At 47.2% G+C, this 23561-nt stretch overlaps 1 protein-coding gene across 1 annotated transcript in view; it reads left to right on the forward strand.

The window, feature by feature from the left end:
- Nucleotides 1–23561, forward strand: part of LOC119175093 (quinone reductase) — a 39525-nt gene that overhangs the window by 13697 nt on the left and 2267 nt on the right. The window contains exon 3 of the mRNA XM_037426317.2: nt 14107–14346. Coding sequence (XP_037282214.2) covers nt 14107–14346 — 240 coding nt within the window. The remainder of the gene's footprint in view (nt 1–14106; nt 14347–23561) is intronic.

Below are 23561 nucleotides of genomic sequence, written 5' to 3' on the forward strand. Positions count from 1 at the left end.
CCGTGAGATTAAAGAAGCAAGAAACTGTTATTACGGAAGAAAGTTCGAAAACATTCTCAATGACCCCAAACGTGTGTGGAAAAGATTAAAAAGCCTACTGCCGCCAAAAGAACAAATCAGCGTCTCTGAAATTGTCACACTGTCGAACAGTGGTCACACTGTCGAACAGTGGTCGCAGGCCAGGCGACTCCAATGGCATGAGCTTGCACATGTGGCGTTGATTTCAGCGCCGGCAACCGCTCAGCCAGACGATAGTTATAGCGCGAGAACAGAACGACGACAAAGAGACAAGAAGGACACGAAGGACACGAGCTCGTGTTTTTCGTGTCCTTCTTGTCTCTGTGTCGTCGTTCTGTTCTGGCGCTATAACTATCGTCATGTCATACCAACTAGCCCAAGCTGCCACACTTCTCAGCCAGAGACGCACAGCGTGGTGGTCCTAGGTCCGTCTTCGGCGGAACCTCGGCGTCCCGGCGTCAGTGCACAAAGGCGCCACGTGTCGCATTTCCGCGTCGGCACAAGCGACATTAGTGCTGCGTGGACAACCACGCACCTCCCAGTACATGAGAAATAGCCGGGCATCTTCGCGCTCCTCCTTAACAGCTGCCTTGCTTCCGTCTCGGCGCTCGCCGCGAAGGGTTGGCTCGCCGATCGCAAAAGCGGCTTCGTCCCAGATCGCTGCGACATGTTAGAACTCGCTCAGTTAGTCGTCAACATCCTCAAACAGCTCTCTGTGAAAGGGACTAGGCATCAGCGGGTTCTGGACAGTGCAATAGATTGGCGTAGAAGACGTAGAAGTTTCCATGTCGCCTTGAAGTAAAGTCATAGTCGCTCTGTCGATAAGCTGCTCCGCTGTCTCTGGTGATAGGCCTCGTTGGCGGCGGCTTCTTCTGTGAATTGGCGTGTTCAGGAGCACAAGAAATCTGTTCCAGCTCCCGGGTGGGCTCTTGTGCATATTGTGCGTCGTGAGTCGTCGTACCCAGCAGCTCCACCAATCTTGTCACGCTCAAGGTAACCTTGCGCTGTACTTCTCGTTGAGCTATAGGCCAAGAGTCGGTTGAGGTGATTATGATAATGATGCCTGCACTTTTGCTCACTCAGGGGGATTGGCCAAGAATTGAGGAGTCCGAACTTTTTCGTCCTCTTCCACACGGAACCACGCGAAACCATGCGGCAATATACTGCTGCGGTGCAAGCCACCAAAGTTTCAGTGCGGCTCCCCAAGTATTTAAACAGTGCTTATGTTGAGCCTCTTTGATTGGAATTTGTGGAAACAGCCGAGGAAAATATTATGACAGGTAGAAACTTCGCGTGGTGCGTGTCATGCTAATGCCGGTAACATTTTTTGGGCATGTTTTAACACATTTTACCCTGTATTTTACTTTTGTTGGTGTGCGCTAATGTACAGTGGAGTCCCTGAAAAATGATGGAGACTGATTTGAGGAATCAATCGAACAGTTTTTAAAAATCTGACCCCCCAACTCGAACAGATCGGCTATACTTCAAACCACGAGTGAATGAGTATTGTATCACATCCACTTTCAGAGTCAATACTCGAGCTCCTACGATCGCCATCATGATTTTAACCACCTCCCTGACACGCTGATGGTGCACGCAAAGGTCGCGGACAAGTTTGTATGTACAGTATCACGGTAAGCTATCTCTGTTTGCAGGTATAAGAGCTTGGCTATGGCACTAGCCCGTAATATAGTTACACCTGAAGACGCAAATATCACCAAGTTTCTTCAAATAATTTTTGTTAATCCGCGGCAGCCAAACACGCCGGTACTTTTCGGAAAATCGCAATGTGCGTTCTCAATGTTGCGTAATGACTTGGGGGCAAAGAGACCACCCCGACGCTTTGCTTCCTCTTCGTGGACTGCTAAATCAACTTGCCTCACCAGTAGCTGATAATTGGCCAAACTGGCATCGTGAGGCAAAACTGAACGGGCGCAGGAACGAGGAAACAACACGGCAGTGGTAGGCGACTGAGGTACCAGGGCATGTCGGTGGTGCATTTCGGAAGGGACGAAGGGGCGCTGCGTGACGCACTTGCACACTATGTTTATGAGAGCACAATGCATGACCACATGTGCCGTCCACCTGTCCGTCCTTTTGTTGTCTTTGCGGCGTCCTTGAAGAACATGAGACGTTGTCTTTCGAAGTCAGTGCTTAACAATCTCCGGAGTTCCCGTCGTGCGGCGGGGATTGTATGAAAAGCGGGCCTACGTGTTTTTTTGGGGCCACACGGAGGAAGGAAAGGTAGGAGAAGGCATGCCCAGCCGGCGCGCTACGTGAAAAGTGTGGAAGAAATGACATCATGGCGACCATATTCACTGGGCACAACGGCGGCGTTGTTATGGTTACGTGTTGCGCAGTGGAGCAGGTCTAGCAGGGATCGGCCGTGGCTGGCGACGGCATGCGTGCCTCCCCAGGTCTCGTGCTGAGCCGCGGCGGACAATATCCATGCTCTGCGCCGTGTTATTGGTTACGCAGTGTTCTCCTGGCAGTTACTGTACTCTTAGCAACGTTTACAAAACCTTCAGTCCATCACGGGGCCTGAACAGAGCGTAGAACGTGCGCATATCCATGTGTCGTGCGGCGGATGACGCGGATGAAGCATTTGAAGTGTTCAGCGAAATTGCGTTGGGCACCATGACGAAGCGGAAAGACGACGAACGCCTTGCAGGTAAGTGACGGTTGGGCAGTGCTCCTGCTTGTGACAACGGACGACGCTGTTGAGCCCAGCAAGACGCCGTGAGGACCATGCGCACATACGTAGTTTCGTGTTGTGTGTGTACAGTAACAACTTGCATGTGCGTATTAAAACACCTTTTCTGTTCCGCTTCATACACTCTCCACCAGCATTGCATGTAATCTCAACGTAACAGCAACCACGTTCAACTGTCACTAGCACTGTGCTCAAAGTTACCACGGTCGCAGAATGCTGACGCCGGTGAGTTTCACGCGGAACTCGGACACAGTGGCAGGACGCTGCGTCGGCCGCGTGGCGGAATGCAACCGTAGAAGGCGCAGGACCGATCGTGTTGTCTGTACAGTTGCTGAATTAAGGATGTGAAAACACTCGCCGTTGTCAGTGCATCTAGCGCGCGTTCTCTTCTTCTTGCTTCGTTGTCGGCGAGCTGTTACTCGCTGTTAGTACTCAGACGAAATGATTTCGCCGAAGGTGTCTCGCTGGCCAGAGTGTTGAGCCCCGTTCCATTAGTTTTGGATCGTCACAACACGCGCGCTGCGCAGCTCACGTGCTTTCCGAGCCGGAGAAAGAGTCGTGCCTTCTGCTTTACATTCGGATGTAAACAAGAGAGGAGAATTCGCCCTGCAGTCAATATGGCCGACTTCCTGCTTCATCGCGGCTTCACAAGGAGTGACGTCAGGGCCTCTCTTACCTTTCCTTCCTCTGTGGGGGGCCACAACTGGCGCGACCTCTGGTTCTTGAAGACTCGGGGCGCCGCCCGCTTATGCCGCGATACTTCCGGTCGAGAGCAGACGATGCCCTGTCGCGTAAACTCTGGAGCCATGGCTGGCAAAGGTACGACGGAAACGTACTTCGAAACCCTCCCATGATGTGATTCGGGAGCTCCTCGAGTGGTACCAGTCCTTGGCAGCTCCAACCAGTCAGGCCTTAGCAATTCGTACGCAGCTGGCCACCTGTGAAGGTTAGGCGTTCGGCGCATACTCTTATGTGATTCTTAAACGGAAGAGAAAAGTGAGCCCTGTAACTGTCGGCGTATATTCCAAATCCACTCGTGCGCTGAGAGAGCGTCTTCAGAGTCGTCGAAGGGAATGATGATACGGCTAGAGTCAGTGCTCACCTGGACCGTTGGCGCTGGTTGAGGTTGTGCTGCACCGGCCAAGTTGTTTCAGCAGGGCTGCTATAGTAGTCGATCCTTTTCCTGAATAGCTTGTAGTAGTTCACGATCTTGTCTCTGTTGTCAATGTCCGCGTCTCCACCACCAATCGGGTTGTCTCTGTCGTCGGTGCGTTCCATCTTAGGGCTAAGGTTACCAGTTCCATGCACTGTTAAAACTCACATTCACTCATTCGTTGGCGACTGGCATCCCACTTCTTATATGTTGTCTTTGCGGCGTTCTTGAAGAGCATGAGACGTTTTAGTGGAAGAATAAGTTACTACATTCACAAGAAACTCTGAAAGTCACACAGGCTACAAACGCCACACAGGCAAAACTGATGATGGTGATGATGATGATGATGATGATTCTTGAATAATTGGCACCTACTCACTCTAGGGGATCAGTCATGAGTCGGGTGGTCGTACTTATTAGATTTATGATTAATATTTAGTAAGAGCTAAAATATTTGGGATATTTTTTATTGTAACGTTAATAACGAATGATTGCAATTTTAAGTTGCCCTATTTTGTGATAGACTGAATACCTTTTGATTAGTAAGGCTCAATAAAGAATCGTTAGTAGTTGATACACCTACCAAATCTATACGAGTCGCGTATAAACTTTTCGACAGCTTTGAAAATATTCCTATCCGAGTGTCCCAGCGCAAAGGCCCCAAATGATAACACAATGGCCGACGTAACTGGTAGACCACATTTCCGCAATATAATTTCGATGCTACGTTTTTTGCGTAAGGGAAAACTTTGGCAGCTTAACAAGAAGTGTTCGATAGTATCGATTCCAATGCAATAGAAGCAAAAAGAGGAGATTGCCAAACCCGCTTTGTGCATGTAAAAATTAGGATTTGAAAAACAACGTTTTCTGCTTATTACAACTTTAGTTCGTCTCGCTGCACATCATTTCCTGCTCAAAGGGAACTGTGGGTGCAGAAAGTCCGGTGATGAATCGAGACTGGGAGTAAGCACAGATAATGCATACTTTCTGAACCTTGCCGCAGCAACAAACGCCGTAACAGAAAAAAGAGAGAGAGAGAACTGGACCTGCCAGAGAAGCTTTCGCCAGAGAGTCCGCAACTCCATTCAGTACAATTCCTTTGTGTCCCGGCACCCAAAATAATCCCAGATTTCGCATATGATGGAGAACAAGTAATCGCAATAATCTTAGAATATCCGAATACGTTGTAGCAATTAGTGCCAAACACAACGACATTGAATCTGTAACTGTAGCCACAGGAGTTAGAGTTAAAGGAATTTCATGTAGGGCTGAGAAAACAGCTAAGCGCTCGGTAAAAAATATTTGGGTGTAATCAGGAAGTCTAACAGAAAACGACCAGTCTAGTTGTGTAGAAAAAATTCCCACCGCGGCCTTTTCTTCACATTGCGAAGCATCAGTTGCTATCAGAACCGCAGAATAAATTTGATTTAGGTGATCTTGAAAAATGCCATTCAGAAGATTACTAGGTAGTAATTTCGTATTTTTAGGGAATATATCGTCATATGATATGGCTAATTCACTGAACCTGAACTCACAGGCACTATAACATTTACCCTTATCTGCAATCGGTCCAACAGCTTCTGGGTAACGATTACCCGAGGGGTTTGAAAGCGAGGCCATGTTACACTAAAGAAACAGAGCTGGATCACTGATAAATATATTCTTCTCGTCTTATCGGCGAGTCATAGACTCTTAAAAATGTTCGAATTGTTAATAATTTGAATCTAACAGGTCAAGCGGAAATTCGTGATTTCTTATATAAAACACAGTTTGCTACATATTCGGGTAAACCCAGGCACCAGTGAAGTGTTTGGCGCTCTATTAGAACTAACGGACGTATCTTCCAAGCTGGTACGCCAGAAAATACGACACACCCAAACTCCGGTATAGGGCGTATGTACATCCTATCAATCGTTATTAAGGTGTCTGTTGCCATGCCCCATGAACTATTACTAATCCTTCTGAGTAGGCCTGACATTCGTGATGCTTTGGTCACAGTGTGTTCAATATGAATACGCCAGTTGAGCTTTCAATCATATATGATTCCGAGGTACTTGATTGTTTGCACTTGGGGAATATCGGCTTGGTAGAATGAGAGTGATATATTTCTACTGTCTTGTGGGGAAAACGCTAGAACTGCACTTTTCTGCACATTAAGAGTCAAACAAATGCTGTCTAGCTAAGCTTCCAAGGTAGATAAGTATCCTTGTAAAATTGTATAAAGCTATTGAATCTCATCCGCATGCACATGCAAAGAATGTTATGTCATCTGCGTAAACATACGTGTTCACTCTTTCATGTCGAAGAATGGAGCTAAACAAGATATTAAATAGCGGGAACAAAACCGCTCCTTGGGGAACACCTCGTGTCTGTCTGAATTTCTCTGTTGATATCCCACTCTGTACAAAGTAAAACTCTCTGTCCAGCAAGAACTCAGTCGTCCACGCAATAAAAAAGTCAGGCAAGCCAATCTCTTTCATCATTCTTAATAAAAATTGGGTATTCGACACTATCGTAGGCTTTAGAGATATCTACTGTAACTAATGCTGCATAGTTTTTCTGTCGCCGTGCTAGCTGGATTCTGCTCTCCAAATCAACGTGGGCACACCAGATAGACATTCCTGTTCTAAAACAGATTTGACAGGGACTTCGTGATTTATTAACAGTAACAAATTTAGTTATCTGAGCATGTAATACTCTCTCAAATAACTTTGCAAAATTTGATGTAAACAAAATCAGTCGAATGTTGTCTAGAGTAAGTCCCGTAACTGTTCTGATCTTTGAGCAGGGGTATCACTTTAGCTACCTTCCACACTGAAGGAATCCAAGGATGTTTCATAAAATGATTTACGGTATGCAATAACCTATTCAGAGCAACATCCAAGGAGATTTTCAGCATCTTCGTCGCAATACCATCAAGGCCTGGTGCTGCCGCTGGTAAACGTGCTAAAACTGACGAGAAGTCTGACAATGATATATCTTCAGTCGTATTTTCGAAAGGGTCTTGTCTCACAAGAGGTGAAGGAATGCAGGTAGAAAATCTTGCCTCCAAACCTCTGGCAATTGAACCTAGTAAGTCTTCTATTTCTTTGGTAGTATGCACTATTGGTCCAGCACATAAAGGACGTGGAATTAATTTGATAGATCTGAGATACCGGAACAATGCGCTCTTATTGTTTGACTTTTAAAAAAACTTGAAATGGCATATTCATCTTTTGCTTTCGCGACTGTACACTTAAAACTCGCTGCTATAAACTTGTAATTGTTCCAGAGGAGACTGATTATGCATTAGTTGCTTCCATGCTGCTTTCCGGCGTTTATATTCCCTTGAGCAGTCGTCATTCCAACAAATATTAGCTATAGGGTCTTTCCTTCATTGTATCTCGAACTTCGACCTATTACGAGCAGAGTCAAGAATGTCGCAAACATTACCTGTGCTGCGTAGATTTTCAGCCAGAAATGTCGAAATGGTCCGCAAATTTATTTCAAAGCTATTGTGATCAATATACGAACGAACGAGACACTGTGCATTATACTGACCCGTGGATCTCAAATATCACGGGAATGTGGTCGATAATCGAACCAGTGTCAACTGTCTCCCAAGATAACACCGAAAGTCCTGGCCCCGAAAACGTAAGATATAGCACCGATCGGGACTGGGCTTGTAAAAATGGTAATGATCAAGTTTTATGACAGAAGAAATCGTTCGATGCCACCCAGTTCCATAGACGTTTTCCTTTCTGACCTGTTCTAAATCCCTATGATTTATGCTGAGAGTCGAAATCTCCAGCTAGCACTACCTTTGTTCCACAGTTTAGAAAAACTGAATTTAGCGACTGAGTATTAGGCACACCCAAAGAAAAATATGCATTAACCAGAAAAAATTTGAGATTTCCAGGAAGAGTTAGTTCTACTGCTAAGATTTCACTCTCTTTAGACATCATCTGAAAGGACAGCTTTGCTTTATGGCAGAATGTATTAGATAGAATAGTGAGTAAACCACCTTCTCTGGATGAATTATTTAATAGAAATGGACGGTAATTACGCAGACTAAGAAATTTAGCAGGAGACACCCAACTTTCCTGTAATATGACAACATCTGGATGAGTCTGAGAAATTAAAAAGTTGAAATCAGTAAAAGCAGCGAATCGGGATCGACAGTTCCACTGCAGCACTCTCATCTTCTTTTCGGTGACAAAACCACCGTAGAGGCTACAGCCTCATCTAAAATGTTAGCTGTACCCTTGACCTGAGGCATAATTTTCTTTGATTTATGGTTATTAAAGGTATCGGAAACCTTTATTGGAGGCCCCCTTCGCTTCTTTGCACGCGGGTCAACATCCATGCTTGCACATTCCTGTAAGTCTGCATGGTAGATTTGTGAGTCTGAAAAGCTACCACTCGTTGCAGACAAGCTAGGACTAGGACCCTCATTTGAGGGCATCCTCTGAACACCATCTACTTGTGAGGAAACACTTCCTTAGCTGTGACCCACTGTCGGAACACTGCCCACTTGTGCCATTAGCCCGATTTCTGACGCTAATAACCCATTAAGCCATTCGGACACAGTCTCTATGACACGCTCCACCATTTTCGCCATAGCTTTCTCGACCAATTCTGCAATAACTGGCGAAATATTCGCCTCAATCAATGCCTAGTGACGTGCAGTTACGCTAGCATGACCATGTTCTTTTTATTTCATCACTGAAATAGCCTCCCTGCGTGAGCATCGCCTTTTGTCCATTATGTCTAAGACTTGTATCTCTTGGTTTCTAGCTGGGCATGTACGGTTACCAGCCTTGTGTGTACCTTCACACAGGCAGCACTTGAGGACTTCAGCAGAGTAGTCCTCCAGAGAGTGACCCTCATCACAAGAACAACAGCGCAAAGCAGATTTGCAACCTCCCATACTACGACCATATCGCCAGCAGTTGCGACATTGTAATGGACATGAGGCAAGTGGGTCTACTCTAAAAATCAAAGGCCACATTTTGACTTCCGAAGGGCATGATATACCGGCAAATGCGGCTATCACCGACTCAGTCGGGACTCATTTGTTGTCGACTGTTCTGTAGCACCGGGATATAACTATCGCATCAGTCGCGGAAATCTTCTCGAGTCTCTTTTCTGGGCTTAAGCTAGTATCTACGCCGCGAACAGCCCCCTTGGTGCATGCAAGGTGTGGCGGAATGAAAGAATTCACTTTCATCGATCCAAATGTCGAGCATTTCAGAAGATCATGCACACAAGCTTGGTCAGGTGATATACAAATTATCCCACCTTTGCAAACTGCCGAACATCAGTAATACGGAGCTAGTGGCGCGTGGCCGACTGGAGCTCAGCTTGTACAGCTTTCGTGTTGGTAAGCCGAATGGATGCTCCATGCAGGGGCACTAGAGCTACAACAATACTTTTTACATCACTGCGAAAGAACGCTTCAAGTGCCATTTGATCAGGTGGAAGAGAATCCGACTAGAAAGGAGACCACTTCAGGCCACCTTTTGGAGAGTTTGTCGACATCAGCTGAGCTTGCAAAATGAACTGTAAATGGTTTCACAACCTCTCAAATTTAGATGCGCCCTACCCTTGGACGACACCCCCTAGTGCTCCCTCAGTTTTCGCAGAAGGCCGCTCGCCAGGACGTGACAGTCCACGTCGTCAACCTATTTCAGTGGCTAAAAAGGGGCACGTGCATTTCTAACACTTTGTACTAGTCGGTGACTTCAACGTAGACATTATGAACCTTACACCCCTGTCACATGGGTCAGAGAGTTTTTCCATAATTCTTAATAAACTGTTTGAACAATCCCTTGAAACAGGTTGTATTCCCAATGATTGGAAAGTTGGGAGGGTGATTCTTCTTCACAACTCTGGAAATAAACATTGCCCTGACAACTTTCGTCCCATTTCTCTCACTAGTATACCTTGTAAAATCATAGAGCACGCCATACATTCTCATCTCGTCTCTTTATAAGAATTGAATTCTTTTTTCACTATAGCCCAGCACGGATTCCCTATGTCATTTTCATGCGAAACCCAACCCATATGTTTCACGCATGAACTTCATTGCATTCTCGATCATGGATCTCAGGCAGACTGTATATATTTGGATTTTTCGAAAGACTTTGACAAAGTCTCGCATGAACTTCTATTTCTTAAACTACGTAATCTTAACATTGACCCTAATATACTTGCATGGTTGATCTGTTTTCTTTCATACCGCTCACAATTCGTAACAGCAAACAACTTTGACTCACATCCTTTACCTGTCCGTTCTGGTGTACCCCAGGGGCGGGCCCCTTCTGTTTATAATCTATATAAATGACTTACCGACTAATATTTCTTCTTCAATTATTCTTTTTTCAGATGATTGTGTTATTTATCGCGAAATTAACGATAATAACGATGTCTCTTGCCTTCAATCCGTCATTCACAAGGTCATGGACTGGTGCAACACTTGGAACATGAAACTACACATTAATAAGTGTAAGCACATGCACATTTCTCGAAATTCTAGCCCAGCTTCCACTTACCACATTAACAATGTCTTTCTTGAAGCTGACCCCGCCGCGGTGGTCTAGTGGCTAAGGTACTCGGCTGCTGACCCGCAGGGCGCGGGTTCGAATCCCGGCTGCGGCGGCTGCATTTCCGATGGAGGCGGAAATGTTGTAGGCCCGTGTGCTCAGATTTGGGTGCACGTTAAAGAACCCCAGGTGGTCTAAATTTCCGGAGCCCTCCACTACGGCGTCTCTCATAATCATATAGTGGTCTTGGGACGTTAAACCCCACATATCAATCAACCAATCTGGAAGCTGTGCTCTCTTATAAGTACCTAGGTGTTCACATTTCTTCTAACCTGTCTTGGAAAACTCATATTCATTATATGATAAATAACGCCGACCGCATGATTGGGTATATTCGCAGGAACTTATCTCATTCATCCAGTTCAATAAAACTATTACTTTATAAAACACTGGTTCGCTCAAAATTGCAGTATTCTGCATTTGTCTGGAGCCCTGTCATTGAATCGCTCATTTCCGATTTGAAAGCTGTGCAGAACCGTGCCTGTCGTTTCATACTCTCCAACTATCACCGAACAAGCAGCGTAACCACCATGAAATTAAGTTTGTCCCTCCCTTTTCTTTCTCATCGAAGGTCAGTAGCTTCATTATGTCTTTTTCGCAAAATTTATTACAACAGCTATCTGAAACAGAAATTATTTACAAGGCCATGATACATATCAGCTCGCATTGATCACCGCAATAAAGTTGGAGTTCCATCATGTCACACTAAATGTTTTCATGACTCATTCATACCCAGGACTTGTGTCAGTTGGAATGATCTTCCCCATGATATCGCTTATATAACTGATAATAATATGTTTCGTAAACTATTGATCTTCTCTAAACGTTTGTGTGTATATATATTTTTATATATGTATACATATATGTGTGTATATATAAGGTTATTATTGTTAGTATACCTTTTTCCTTATCGAATTGTTGTCACTTATGCCTACTTTATTTCACTTAACTGCTGTGAGCTTTTTCTTGCTGTTTTACATTGCTTCCGTTATGTATATCTCCACTCCCCTCTGTAATGCCCTCGTGTCCTGAGGGTACAATAAAAAATAAATAAATAAATCAACAATCATTTTTATGGTACCTGCTTTTTTAGCGCGAAGAAAATGTAACTCGTCAGTGAGTCTGATGCCGCAATGGTGAAGTGGAAAACGCCGCGAAACATTTGTAATCGGAGGTGTTCTATCTGCAACGAATATGAAGCCGCGCGCTCACATCGTGCAAAGCTGAGGAGAGGCCCTCGCAACGCGAGCTGCAGAGCGAAATGTGTGGCCGAAGTCACGTGCTTTTGTGTGTGGCCACGCCATCCTCTTGTCTACATCACCGCTTGTACGACCGCGTTGTTCAGAGCTGGCTAGAGTTCCAAATCTGCATTTTTACGCAGCTGTTGCACTTCAAAGATATAGTACGATGTGCTAGAAGCCTACAGGTAGCGTTGGTATTCACGGTCGCGAGTTTATTTTATATAGCGGTCGTTTTCGAAGCTCGCTTCAATGACTTGCGCCGTAGCTTCGCTCCTTTCCTTCTGCTGTTGTCAGCGATGGAAGGCGAGAATTCTAGAAGCCTACGGCTCTTAATGCGAGAGGCACCGGTTCCCATGTGCGGCGGTCACAGCTATTGGAAAGCAGTACGTGCTCACCGAAGCTTGCCGAGTCAAGAATTACAGACGTGGCTGACACAGTATGGCGATTTCGTGTTTGGAAAATTGCATCCTGTTTACATTTTTCGCACGATAACCTCACCTTTGGCCAAGTTTTCTTTCGATACGGTCACAGTCGGCCGACTCGATACTTGTGCGCACGTATCGTGACACACACAAGGGTGAGGAAGCGCTTCATCTGGATAAACAGCAAAGCCAAGTTAACACATCGCTGTTGCATTATGATCCACACTCCGAACTTACCGTCTTTGTCGAAGAAGACAGCTTGTCCGGGGCGCTTATCCGTCCGATTCGCGCCGTTGTGTAACACGAAGTGCAAAGCTGCAGGTTTATTGTAGATGCACAATATGAGCCGTGATAAGGCTGGCCCACAGGCGCTATACAAGCCAGTATCGCAGCACGTTTGCTCGTAATCAGCACAAAAGTTTCGCTTTTCCAGCTCGCCCATCAGATCGACATCGCGCGGATCGCCGGCGCCAGTTGCGCATGCGCGAACCACTGACCACCATTGCGAGTCCTCCACTCTTCCCCACTTCTGGCTTCACAAAATGTGACCCAATGGCCAATTATACTCTGGCGCTGCGATCACTCAGCGACCTTGGCATTTGCGGGCCACACTTGTGGCTTCGTTCATGTGTGGGTTTTGTTTCGAATAAAAGAACAAACTGTTTTGAACTTGGTGACCCGATTCGATATGGTGAACCTAAAATATTAAGGCGGTGAAGCGAAACTAATAAACTGTTTCTGATCGTTGTTTCATGAAATAAAAGCTTCAAACCATACAAAGCCAAACGGAACGTGAAGTATACGAACATCCATGTACTACCCATTCTTGCCACGCTCGCCGAAGCTCCCGCCAGCGTTAACTCCTCATCATTCCATGGCTGGTATGCTGCAATGAGCACGCGAGTTGTCTACTGAGCATGCGTGCACTCCGCGCGCATACGTGGCGACAGCAGTGCCACTTTTCCCCATGCGTTTACGTCAGCAAGCAATTCAGCGGCACGCACGAAAGACGACGTTCAGCAAAGTGAGCGACTCCATATTCTATAATCCAGCTTCTTCGATATCAGTGCACGTTTAAGAACACCAGATTTCTGGAGCCCTCCGCTAGACGGCGTTTTCATGACCACATTTGGGTTTTGGGACCTAAAACCCCAGATATAGTTTTACGTTAAAAATCATACGCGCTCTTTTCTTTTGCGCTCAGTGCCTTGGGGTTGTAGCTTCCACTTTTGTGCTTTGACAGGCACGGCACAGGCCATTTATATAAACTGCCATTCGATAATTACTGATTTTCAAGTAACCAATTTGCTTCAGTCAGAAAACGGCTTCAAAAAAGTGCTAAAACATGGGTCAGGGCACGTACGAGTGTATCCGTTGTTTCTTTCTTCCTAGTCACGGATGAGGGGGAGATGAAAGGTTCAAGACAAGGATAAGTGAGCCGGTGTTTCGGAACGTTTCGGTGTTGCATCCTTGGGCAACGCAAACAAGAGAAGGCGGTCCAAAGGAAGGACCTTTGTTTCTTCTTAGCCTAACTATACATTACTCACTCGCCCATCGTTCATCATAGTGTTGTTTCATTGTACAAATCAATCAATGAATTCGCCATAAACTATGCTGCAACAAAAAGTATTGAGACCAGACAAAAAAAAAAAGCTGCTTTCACGCATATGCTTATTCTCTAAGCTCTGGCCACCCTTTCAGCAGCCAGAACAATGGTTTGTTTCTTACCTCCTCTACATATGGTTGGTAATTCTGCAAGTTGTAGCAGGTGAACGCATTCATCATATTCTGCAGAGAGTGGAAAGAGACAGGGGTTTATCCTTTCTTCCCCCACCTCGCCCGGTAAAACTGCCGGACTATAAATAAAGTCCATTCATTCGGAACGCCTTACTTCGCGCAGTCCGCGCTCCTTTATATATGGTTGGTAATTCTGCAAGTTGTAGCCGACTTCGTTCGGGCATCACCTCTCTTACAGATCCCGAGGATGAGCCCAACCTGCTGGCGGTGCGCAAGCCTTTGCATTTCCATGGGCCCGACGAAGTGCCTCCGGCGTGGCTCAGCCGGCTGCACGACAAGGTGAAGAGGGCAGACGGCTACCTGGTGCTGTGCCCAGAGTACAACCGCTGCATCGCGCCCGCACTGAGCAGCGCCATGGACCAGTTCCCACCGGACTCTTACCGCCACAAGCCGTGCGCCATCATCGCCTACAGCATCGGTAATATTTACAATAAGAAGCGCTCGGGCACTACAGCAGGAATTAGAATTGCAATAGTCTCACGCTGTGTTATACCCATAAAGAAGATCATACCTGATCAGTGTTTCTCTTACCTTAACAATAATAACATCAGGGCGGTTGCTTATTCATACATACCGCTCGCCTCGCGTTTCAATAGAGGCGAAAGGTGCGATGTCAGTGAATCTTGGAGAGCACCAGATAGTCAAAATTTCTGGTGTCCACCGCTTCTTGACTATAATCTATTTTGGCACGATGTGGTTCTTACCCCAGAAGTCATTATTAACATCAAAGGAATACAGGGTGTTTGAAGACATGTGTCCAATGTGAATTAAAAAATCACTGAAAGGAGGCGTCTGCGTGCGGCATTTTCTTTACTTTCGTAGAAGGCATCTTGACATCTGTGCAAATATTAATTACGGCAGTAATAGAAATTAATGTAATTAACCTTTAAACTAGTGGGAACAGCCGGTCGGGTCAAATGGGCGAATTCACGCCCTTCCTAGGAATAGTCTACAGCCACTTTAATTTTTTGTGTGGGGGGGGGAGGGGCTGCTTATCAATGATGCGTGATGAAATGTGGCTAATTTAGCAGGCGAAATCGAAGCCAACTCACCAAACAGCGCATCTACCATTGTACACTTAAAAAACTCTCTCAATGACGACACTGTTTCCCTCGCATTGGGAAACAAGGATGACCATGCAGTGAAGTGTCTTGATTGATGGTAGATAACGGCGAGATAAACAATATCGTCACAGAAGGCGTTTTCGAACCAATGGTAGATGCTCTTTTTGGTGCGTCAGTATCGGCTTCACCTGCTAAATTAGCCAGGATTCATCGCCTCGCAGTGATTATATACCAGTGGTCGCCATTTCAAAAATTTCAAGATGGCTGTAGACTATTCGCAGGAAGGACTTGAATTCACCCATTAGAGTCGGTCGACTATTTCCATTATTAAACCTCTCGGCGCAAAAATTTATCGCTCATTATTCCGAATGTGGGTGCCAGCCATTGTTCGAAAAGGCAAGGGTTCTCGTGTCCCACCCTGACGAATGCACCAATCGCTCGAGGCAGCTGCACCAGCAAACCATCTGTAGCTTCAGCTGAAAAAGAATTGGCACATTTAAATTCGGCGCGTGAGGGTGCAGTGTGAGCACATGGTTTCTTGCAGTCTTTCTTTTGGTGTTTTAGTTTTGTGCGCTTTTTTTTTTTTGCTGAAGCATGTGATCTTTTTTGTAACATATACAGGGTATCCGAGGTAACTTTAGCCAGAGTTTAAAAGCATACCGGCACATGCAATTACGACACGACCAAATGCATGTTGCTCAACATTGGTTGCAATTAGTCAGACTATTTTTTGTGTTCTCACATATTGCTTAATTAGATCTGTTTAATTAACAATCTTTTGAAGGAACGAAGTGGGATAAAAAGCTTCAGTGAGAAAGTTGTAGATCGGTTTGCAAAACGTCCAAATAGATAGTTTTGAACGTTATAACTGAGAAGCATCAGTGTTTTTCTGCTAATTACAAAAAATACCACGTGACAAACCAGCTCGCGCGTCAGTGTGCACGATGATTCTAGTGCTCCTTAACGTTCCGCGTACAAACTACACGCTTCCCTCGCACCGGTTCATGACAGCGATAAGCAGTCACAGTGGTTGTCGTTTTTGAGGCCGACAGCAAAACGTGTTCATCGCAGAGTCATCATCATCATTGCGGCCATGCCGAGACAGCACAATGGAGCAAAAGCTATGGTCGCTCGTACGCGGAACGTTAGGAAGCACTAGAATTATTGCGCGCACTGGCGCAAGAGCGTGTTTGTCACGTGGTATTTTTTGTATGTCGCGGGCATTTCTAATTAGCAGAAAAACACTAATACCCAACATACATAAAGTTCAAAACTGCCTAATCAGACGTTTTGCAAACCGATATACAACTTTCTCATTGAAATTTTTAATCCATCTTGATTTCTTGAAAAGTTAGTTAATTAAACAGATATAATTAAATAATATTTGAGAACACAAAAATAGTCTGACCCACTCCAGGCAACGGTGATCAACATGTATCTGTTCGCGTCGTAATTTCGTGTTCCGGCATATTTTAAAACTCTGGCTAAAGTTACCTGGGACACCCTGTATATGTGCGTCGTAGTGGTAATAGATCAGTTGAAAGTCTGCGCTCGTCTTCGTATTTTGTGTTCGTTGTCAGAAATTTTTGCGTTCAGAAGTTTATTGAAAGATTACCAACTAGCCAAATCCCACACTTTACGACTACTTCCACTGGTTAAAACGTTAAGTGTTTTAACTTTTTCAATTACTGCCTAAATTAATATTTGTACACACCTCAAGAGACCTTCTTCCACAGTAAAGGGAACGCCCCAGGTTGCACGCAGATGTCTCGTTTCTTTAATTTCAAATGATATTGGACACATTTCTTGAAACAACCTGTATGCGCCAGAGGTCCCCGCATGCAGCGACAACCATCTGTGATATATGTGGATCGGTCATCCTCACAGATTCAAGAGAAGACAATACACGTACACACGATTACGACTAGTAACAGATATCCAGTGACATAAGACTTGGTTGCATACACCAAACGCAGACTCCCCGCCTGGAGGAATAAATGAATAGTGGAGCTGCCTTTCCTCTGAAGCTTCGAGTAGCGACACAACATTTTGAAGGATACGTTTGTGTGACCCATCACGCATCTCCTACTAAATATTGCCCCGTTCCTTTCCTCAAGTTTTTTCATCACCCCGTTACGCTACAACAATACGAGAGGTTTCAGAACTACGAATCCTTGGCCTTCTGATTCACAACAGAACAAAAAACAGTACCACGCTAGACAAGCTACGGAAAATTGGAGAACAGGTAGGGCACATGATCCGCCGAGTGTCAAACAAGCGCGGGGGGCTACGAGGAAGGGACGCGATTTGACTCGCCAATGCTTTTGTAACTAGCAGAATTCTATATTCAATACCGTACTTACGAATGACTAAACACGAAGAGAACAGAGTCGATGCTATTCTTAAGAAAGTAATTAAGCGCGCACTTGATTTACCCATCAGCACTTCAAACCAGAAACTCTCTGCATTGGGAGTTTTTAACTCTATACAAGAGCTCCAAGAAGCCCACCTCACAAATCAATATACGCGTCTTACGCAGACGCCCCCCGGGCGGCGCCTACTGGACCGCCTCTTGATCCGGCACGAAGGCGAAATCGAAAACGCGGAGCGTATTACTGAACATTGGAGAACAAAACTCTGGATGTCCCCGCTTCCCCGCAATATGACCAGGGAGGCGCACCAGGGTAGAAGGCAAGCGCGCGCTGAGGCACTTGAACAACGGCTTGGCTCCCGTAATGGGCTCTATTACGTCGATGTGGCCGGGCCGTCACCTAGGGGATACTACACGGCGGCGGTAATACATCAAGGAACGCAGGTGGACGGCCTCACTTTCAAAGCCACAAGCTCAAGTAAGGCGGAGGAGGTGGCAATTGCACTGGCAGTATCCCATCCAAACTCAAAGCAAATAGTTACAGACTCTCGAAGAGCCTGCGAGAGCTATCTTGCAGGAGAAATCTCTCCATTGGCTAATAGACTTTTAAAATTCAGCACCAGGAACCGCGATCCTACCCCAAAACGTCTTATATATACTCCGGGACATCAGGGTCTACAGGGTAACGAGGCTGCACATGCAGCGGCCCGCGTGCTTACTTCCCGGGAAACTCCCCGTTCCCGTGATAGACCTGAACGTCCCACACATTTAACACGGTTTCGAGAAATCAAAGAATACTACATTGAGCAACGCCGCTTGTATCCCGCACCAGCGAAGGGACTCTCGAAAACGGAGGAGCGCATCTGCGGCGCCTACAGACAAATACGCTGCTCTGTCCAGCCATACTAAAATATTACGACCCAAAAACAAGTGGGCAGTGCCAGTACTGTGGGGAAGTGGCCAACACTTACCATATGGTCTGGGCCTGCCAAATGAACGCAAAATTAACCCCCTTTCCCAACCCCACCAAAGAGGACTGGGAGACGACCCTACTCAATAGCTCCACACTAAAGGAAAAGCGAACTCTAGTTCAGCGGGCTCGGGTGGCGGCCTCGACTAATGACGTCCCGGACTAGGGATGTCAACCAGCCCGGTGGAGATTAGGGCTATCTGGCACAGCCAGCATCAATAAAGGTTTTTTCCTCCTCCTCCTCCGTTACGCTACGTTCATCGAGAACCACGCCTACGATGTTCGAGAAGCTTCGATGCTTTAGTAGATCGTTTTCTTAATATTACGCCCACTTCGGGAACGTCACAGATCGTTCGGGAACCTACGTCGCCGCTATAGAGATAACGCTATAATATTCGAGGGCAAAAGTATAGGACAATATTCGAGGACATGATTCGCCGCTTGTCAGTTGATCGACGGCCGACGCTCTGTTCGCCGCTACCAGAGCCAGTGTCTTGCTTTTCTTCTGCATGGCCACAATTTCGGCCCGAATAAACAGTTTCTTCGACCTGGAGTCTGCTCCCTTCGTTCACGTCACGACACCGTGACAATATCAAGGGATAATATAGCCTTGAACATGGGTTATCAAACTGGGTACCGCAGATGCCAAGAATTCCGTGAAAGATATCCGGGGGTTCCACGAGCAACCAGCACGAATGCAGCCCGCACCCGTTTTACCTTCATTAGCAACTAGTTTATTTACTTAGGCAAGAACATCAGCACTGCATTTTGCACTCAACGAAGGCATCGCACGCCGAATCCTCGCATTGGGTGTCAGCATGAAAGACTCGTCGTCGCCCCATGCATCGCTATATTTGCTGAGCCGTGGTGGGCGCTGACAATACATGCTCATGAGCGTTCGAACCAGTTCAAACTACATTGGCGGGCAGCTCGTGGCTCATGACGCGTAGGCAACCATGTCGCACAGCAAAGAAATCAATGTGGACTGCAGTGTACCAGCTCCATTCCCCGTCCCTTTCGATTAGGTTCGGGCTCAAGAAAAAGCTTCCATGGCACCCTGGCCTAGACCATATTTAAAATCATTTCGCGCCTTATTGGTTGATCGTGTGAACGAGTTTGGTTTGGTGCTCTCTAATAGCCAACCATTCGAACGGGAGTGCGAGAACCGAAGGAAGAGACCCGGACTCGAGCATCTGGCTACATTAGAGGGCAACAGAACGACTGAGCGAGACAGCGGCCGTGGCTGTTGCACATGCCCGCCGCCCCTTCTTTCTCCTTCATTTGCAACCGTAAAGAGCTGTGTACGGCGAGACATAGCTCTAAACGGGACGCTCGTGTTTGTGAAAAAAAAAACACGATGACTTAACCGCCATCAGGACAATAACGAGGCCGTTTATGAATGAACAAAACCGATGTATTTACAGAGGATGATAAAACTATGATGGTAGTAAGGAAATAGAGCAAGTGCTAAGAGTGCTAAAGAAAAGCCAATGAACGAAGCAAAGACTGAGTTGACCGGGGCCGGAGCGGCGGCCAAGTCTCGGGAAAGGGCTCAACGACTCAACGACGCTGAGTGAAGGCACTCGATGCTTGAGTAGCGCCGCAGTTGCGCTGTCTGTCCCGATCTGTCCCGAAGACCGTGGACGAGAGGGAGGGCCGAGGCGCCGCTCTCTGACAAGGACGACACCACACGCATGGTGGAGTGACAGCTACTGACTGCCGAACAGCGCTCGTCAGTGTTTATTTTTCGAGCACGACCAAGGTTGCCTGCCGAACTTGGCGAGATAATGAAAACAGGCTAGGCGAGGCGCCACACGCTCGTTACACCCCTCACCCCAGTTATTGCCCACAAAAAATACAAGTCCCAGCCAGTTCCGTGTCGCTTTAGGTAGGCGAAAAGCGGTTTAATGCCCTTCGTCGTTGGTTTCTCCACCCGGATACAGGTGTTGAGGGACTATGTGCGGTAGCACTAGGTGCTGCCTGAGCCGCTTTCGGTTCCTCCTGAGATTCTGCCGGGGTTGGCAGGGATGGCACAGAACTTGCCGGTGGCCCAACTAGTGGCGCACAACTGGAGGCGCCTGTTCCTTGCGAAACGGTTGTTGCACTGGCCGCAACTGGTGCTGCCGCGGATGTAAGCCCAGTCCCACGGTTAGCCCTCACATGGTCGGCATGTCGGTTCCATGTGGTTTCACCCTGCATTCGTACGAGCAGAGAGGAGGATCTTGCAGGCGATACCACTTGTCTAGCAGACCAAGGTGAGCCAGAACAGAAATTCCTGGCGAACACTGGCATTCCGGGCTCGGGCAATGGCCCTGGACAGCACCGTTTGTCAGCAGCCTGCTTCTGTTTCAGCTGTTTGAGGAGCACCGTGTACCGGAAGCCTGGGTGCAGAATGTCCAATGGTGTCTTCACCATCCGACCCAGCAAAAGCTCGCAGGGGGCACGGCCGGTGACTTCATGAGGTGTGGTCCGATACTGAAAGAGTATGCAAGCGAACTGCGTACGGAAATCTCCACCTGGCTCTTATAAAGTTTATCCTTAATCGTCTGCACCACCCACTCTGCTGCACCACTTGAAGTAGGGTGATATGGAGGAACCATCATTCGGCAGATTCCGTTCTTTGTCAGCCAGTCCAGATACTGTGCGCTGGCGAAAGCGGGCCCATTATCGGAGATTATGATGCCCGGCAAACGAGACCGGGCGTTCTTGGTCATCCTTGTCGTCTCTGTGCGCTCAGACGGCTCCTACACCGTATGGTGATGTGTCTACAGTAAGAACTACAAGCTTGGCTGGATCGAAATGCATCAGCACTGGTGCCTTGATGATTAGCTGTTTACTGTGCTAAAAGGCGATGTCCTTCTCTTTCATCAACGCCCCATGCTGGCCATCTCGAAGCAAAATGTGCAGTGGCTTCAGATGCGCAGATAGGTTGGACAGGGACCTCCTGTAAAAATTGATGAGGCCAAGGTAGCTTTGTAGCTCTTTTTGTTTCGGGGCTTCGGCGCCTTCAGATAGATTCAACTTTGCGGGTGGCCGGGGTCAGGCCAGCCTGGGAGATGACGTGTCCCAGTTATTCTACACTAGGAACCAGGAACATGCACTTTTCCTGCTTGAGCTTGAGACCAGCATTCTGAAGTCTGGCCAGAACGTTATGCAGATTCTGCATGTGGTCTCCGTCGTCAATACCGGTGACGAGGATATCGTGCAAGTACACTGCGACGTGCCTCATGCCCCAGAAGAGGTTGTCCCTCTCTCTCTGAAAAATGGCTAGTGCCGAGGCCACGCCGAATGGTAAACCCGTATACTGGAAAAGCCCATAGTTGTCGATAGTGTGACATACTTCCGTGAGGCCTCCTGGAGCGCGAACTGCTGGATAGCATCTTTGAGGTCAAGTTTCATGAATTTGTGACCACGAGACAAAGCCGACCAGAGATCTTCAATACGAGGTGGGGGGTATTTTTCGATGGTAACGACGGGATGATCATAACCTTGAAATCCCCACAGATTCTGACACTACCGTCTCGCTTGGGAACTGAACCGATGGGAGCAGCCCACTCCGCAGTCTTGACTGGTACCAGGATACCTTCTCGCTGTAACCGTTGCAGCTCCTGGGTGACCCCGTCCTTAAGTGCGAACGGCAGCGCGTGAGGCTTGAAAAACCGAGGCCGGACTCCCTCGGGTACATGGATGCCAATAGTCGTACCAGCGAATGCGCCCACCCCTGACTTGAACAGAGACTGGAACTCTGTTAGGAAGCTCGGGATGTCTTGTACGCCATGTAGGGCTGCTTCCTGGCCCTCTGGCAGCCGGATATCGAGTGCGAAAATTCAATTCCTGCCGAGCAGCGTCGGTGACAATTCCGTGGTCAAATACAGAGGAAGGGTAGCTTCCCTGTTGCCAAAACGAATGCTGATCTGTGCCTGGCCTTGGACCTGGGAAAGCTCACCCGAGTAACTTCGCAGCATGACGCCTGAAGCCTCTACGGCCACTCCGGAGAAGGTCCTTTTGAAAAGTTTGCCTGCCTTGACCGACACAATGGCCCCCGTGTCCAGTTCCATTGAAATGGGGCACCCACAGACTTAGACAGTTAGTGCGTACGGTGGCCCAGACGGTGGGACCAGGGCCTTTGTGGGAATGGCCATGGGGTGATATCCACCCGACGAGCTGCGGTCGAGAACGCTGATCACTACCATGGTCATTGACCTTGAACACGCATGACGCCTGCCACACTGCTCACGAACGCTGACTGAGGCCCACTGTGGTAGACGTGTGGCTCGCCTGGCGGGAACGTCCTGGCGCGGTAGAAACCTGTTTTGGCCTCGCGCGGTGGCTGCCGCTCCGCTCTTGCAGCAAAATCGCTCGCATGTGAAACAGGCTATAGAGAGGAATCGCACTGTGATCGTGCTGTGTGCCAATACTCACCGAAGACGGCTAAATAGACAGCTAAATGAACGGCGGTCATCTTAAGTCCCATTCCAATTCTCACGTAGCCGGCAAAATAGACAGCTCCGAGAAGACCACATCGTAGACAAATACGATGCAGGCTACTTTGCTGTCTTAACAAGATGGAGGCTCAGCGAATCGCTCAGATAGATCAAATCTCGCTAAAACGGCCGTGTGCTCACAAGCAGACGCTTTCCCAAACGCTCAATATGAGTAACATTTGTTTTTGATTTCAACACGAAATAAGCCAGAAAATACAACTGCTACGTTTGTTTATTCTAGCTTTCTTTTTTCGACGCGAGGTGGCGCATCGTTGTGTAAAAGCCGTCCAGAAGTTTTCCGATTCTCGGACAGCATGGGCTCGGTGCTGTCTTCTAAGCAGTCTACGTAGACTGTCTACGTGCTGCCTAAGAATTGGAAGTTATGGAAAGTACAGGCTTCGGATTGGATAGGGTTAGCTAGCAAACTGTCTACAGACTTTTTTCTACAGTTTCAGTTTCGTTCTTCGTGCAGCGCGGATAGTGAGGTGCGGTGAAAAGGAGTTAAGCAGTGCCTCTGTTATTCGAGGAGGCTGAAGACTACTAGATATCCTGATTAGCTGCGACGTCGGAGTTTTGCTAGTCATATTTGACAGTTCAAACTAAGCATCGTCCACTCACCGCTGCGCATAGATGTAGCGTCTCATGCCAGTGCAGGATATTGCATCCAGTTCATGTTTTTTTCACGAGTGCGTCTTGCCTAAACTCGTCTTAAATCGACTGCAAAAAATGACGAAGCTAAGTAGA

The sequence above is a fragment of the Rhipicephalus microplus genome, chromosome 5 (assembly GCF_043290135.1).
Source record: "Rhipicephalus microplus isolate Deutch F79 chromosome 5, USDA_Rmic, whole genome shotgun sequence".
Taxonomy (NCBI): domain Eukaryota; kingdom Metazoa; phylum Arthropoda; class Arachnida; order Ixodida; family Ixodidae; genus Rhipicephalus; species Rhipicephalus microplus.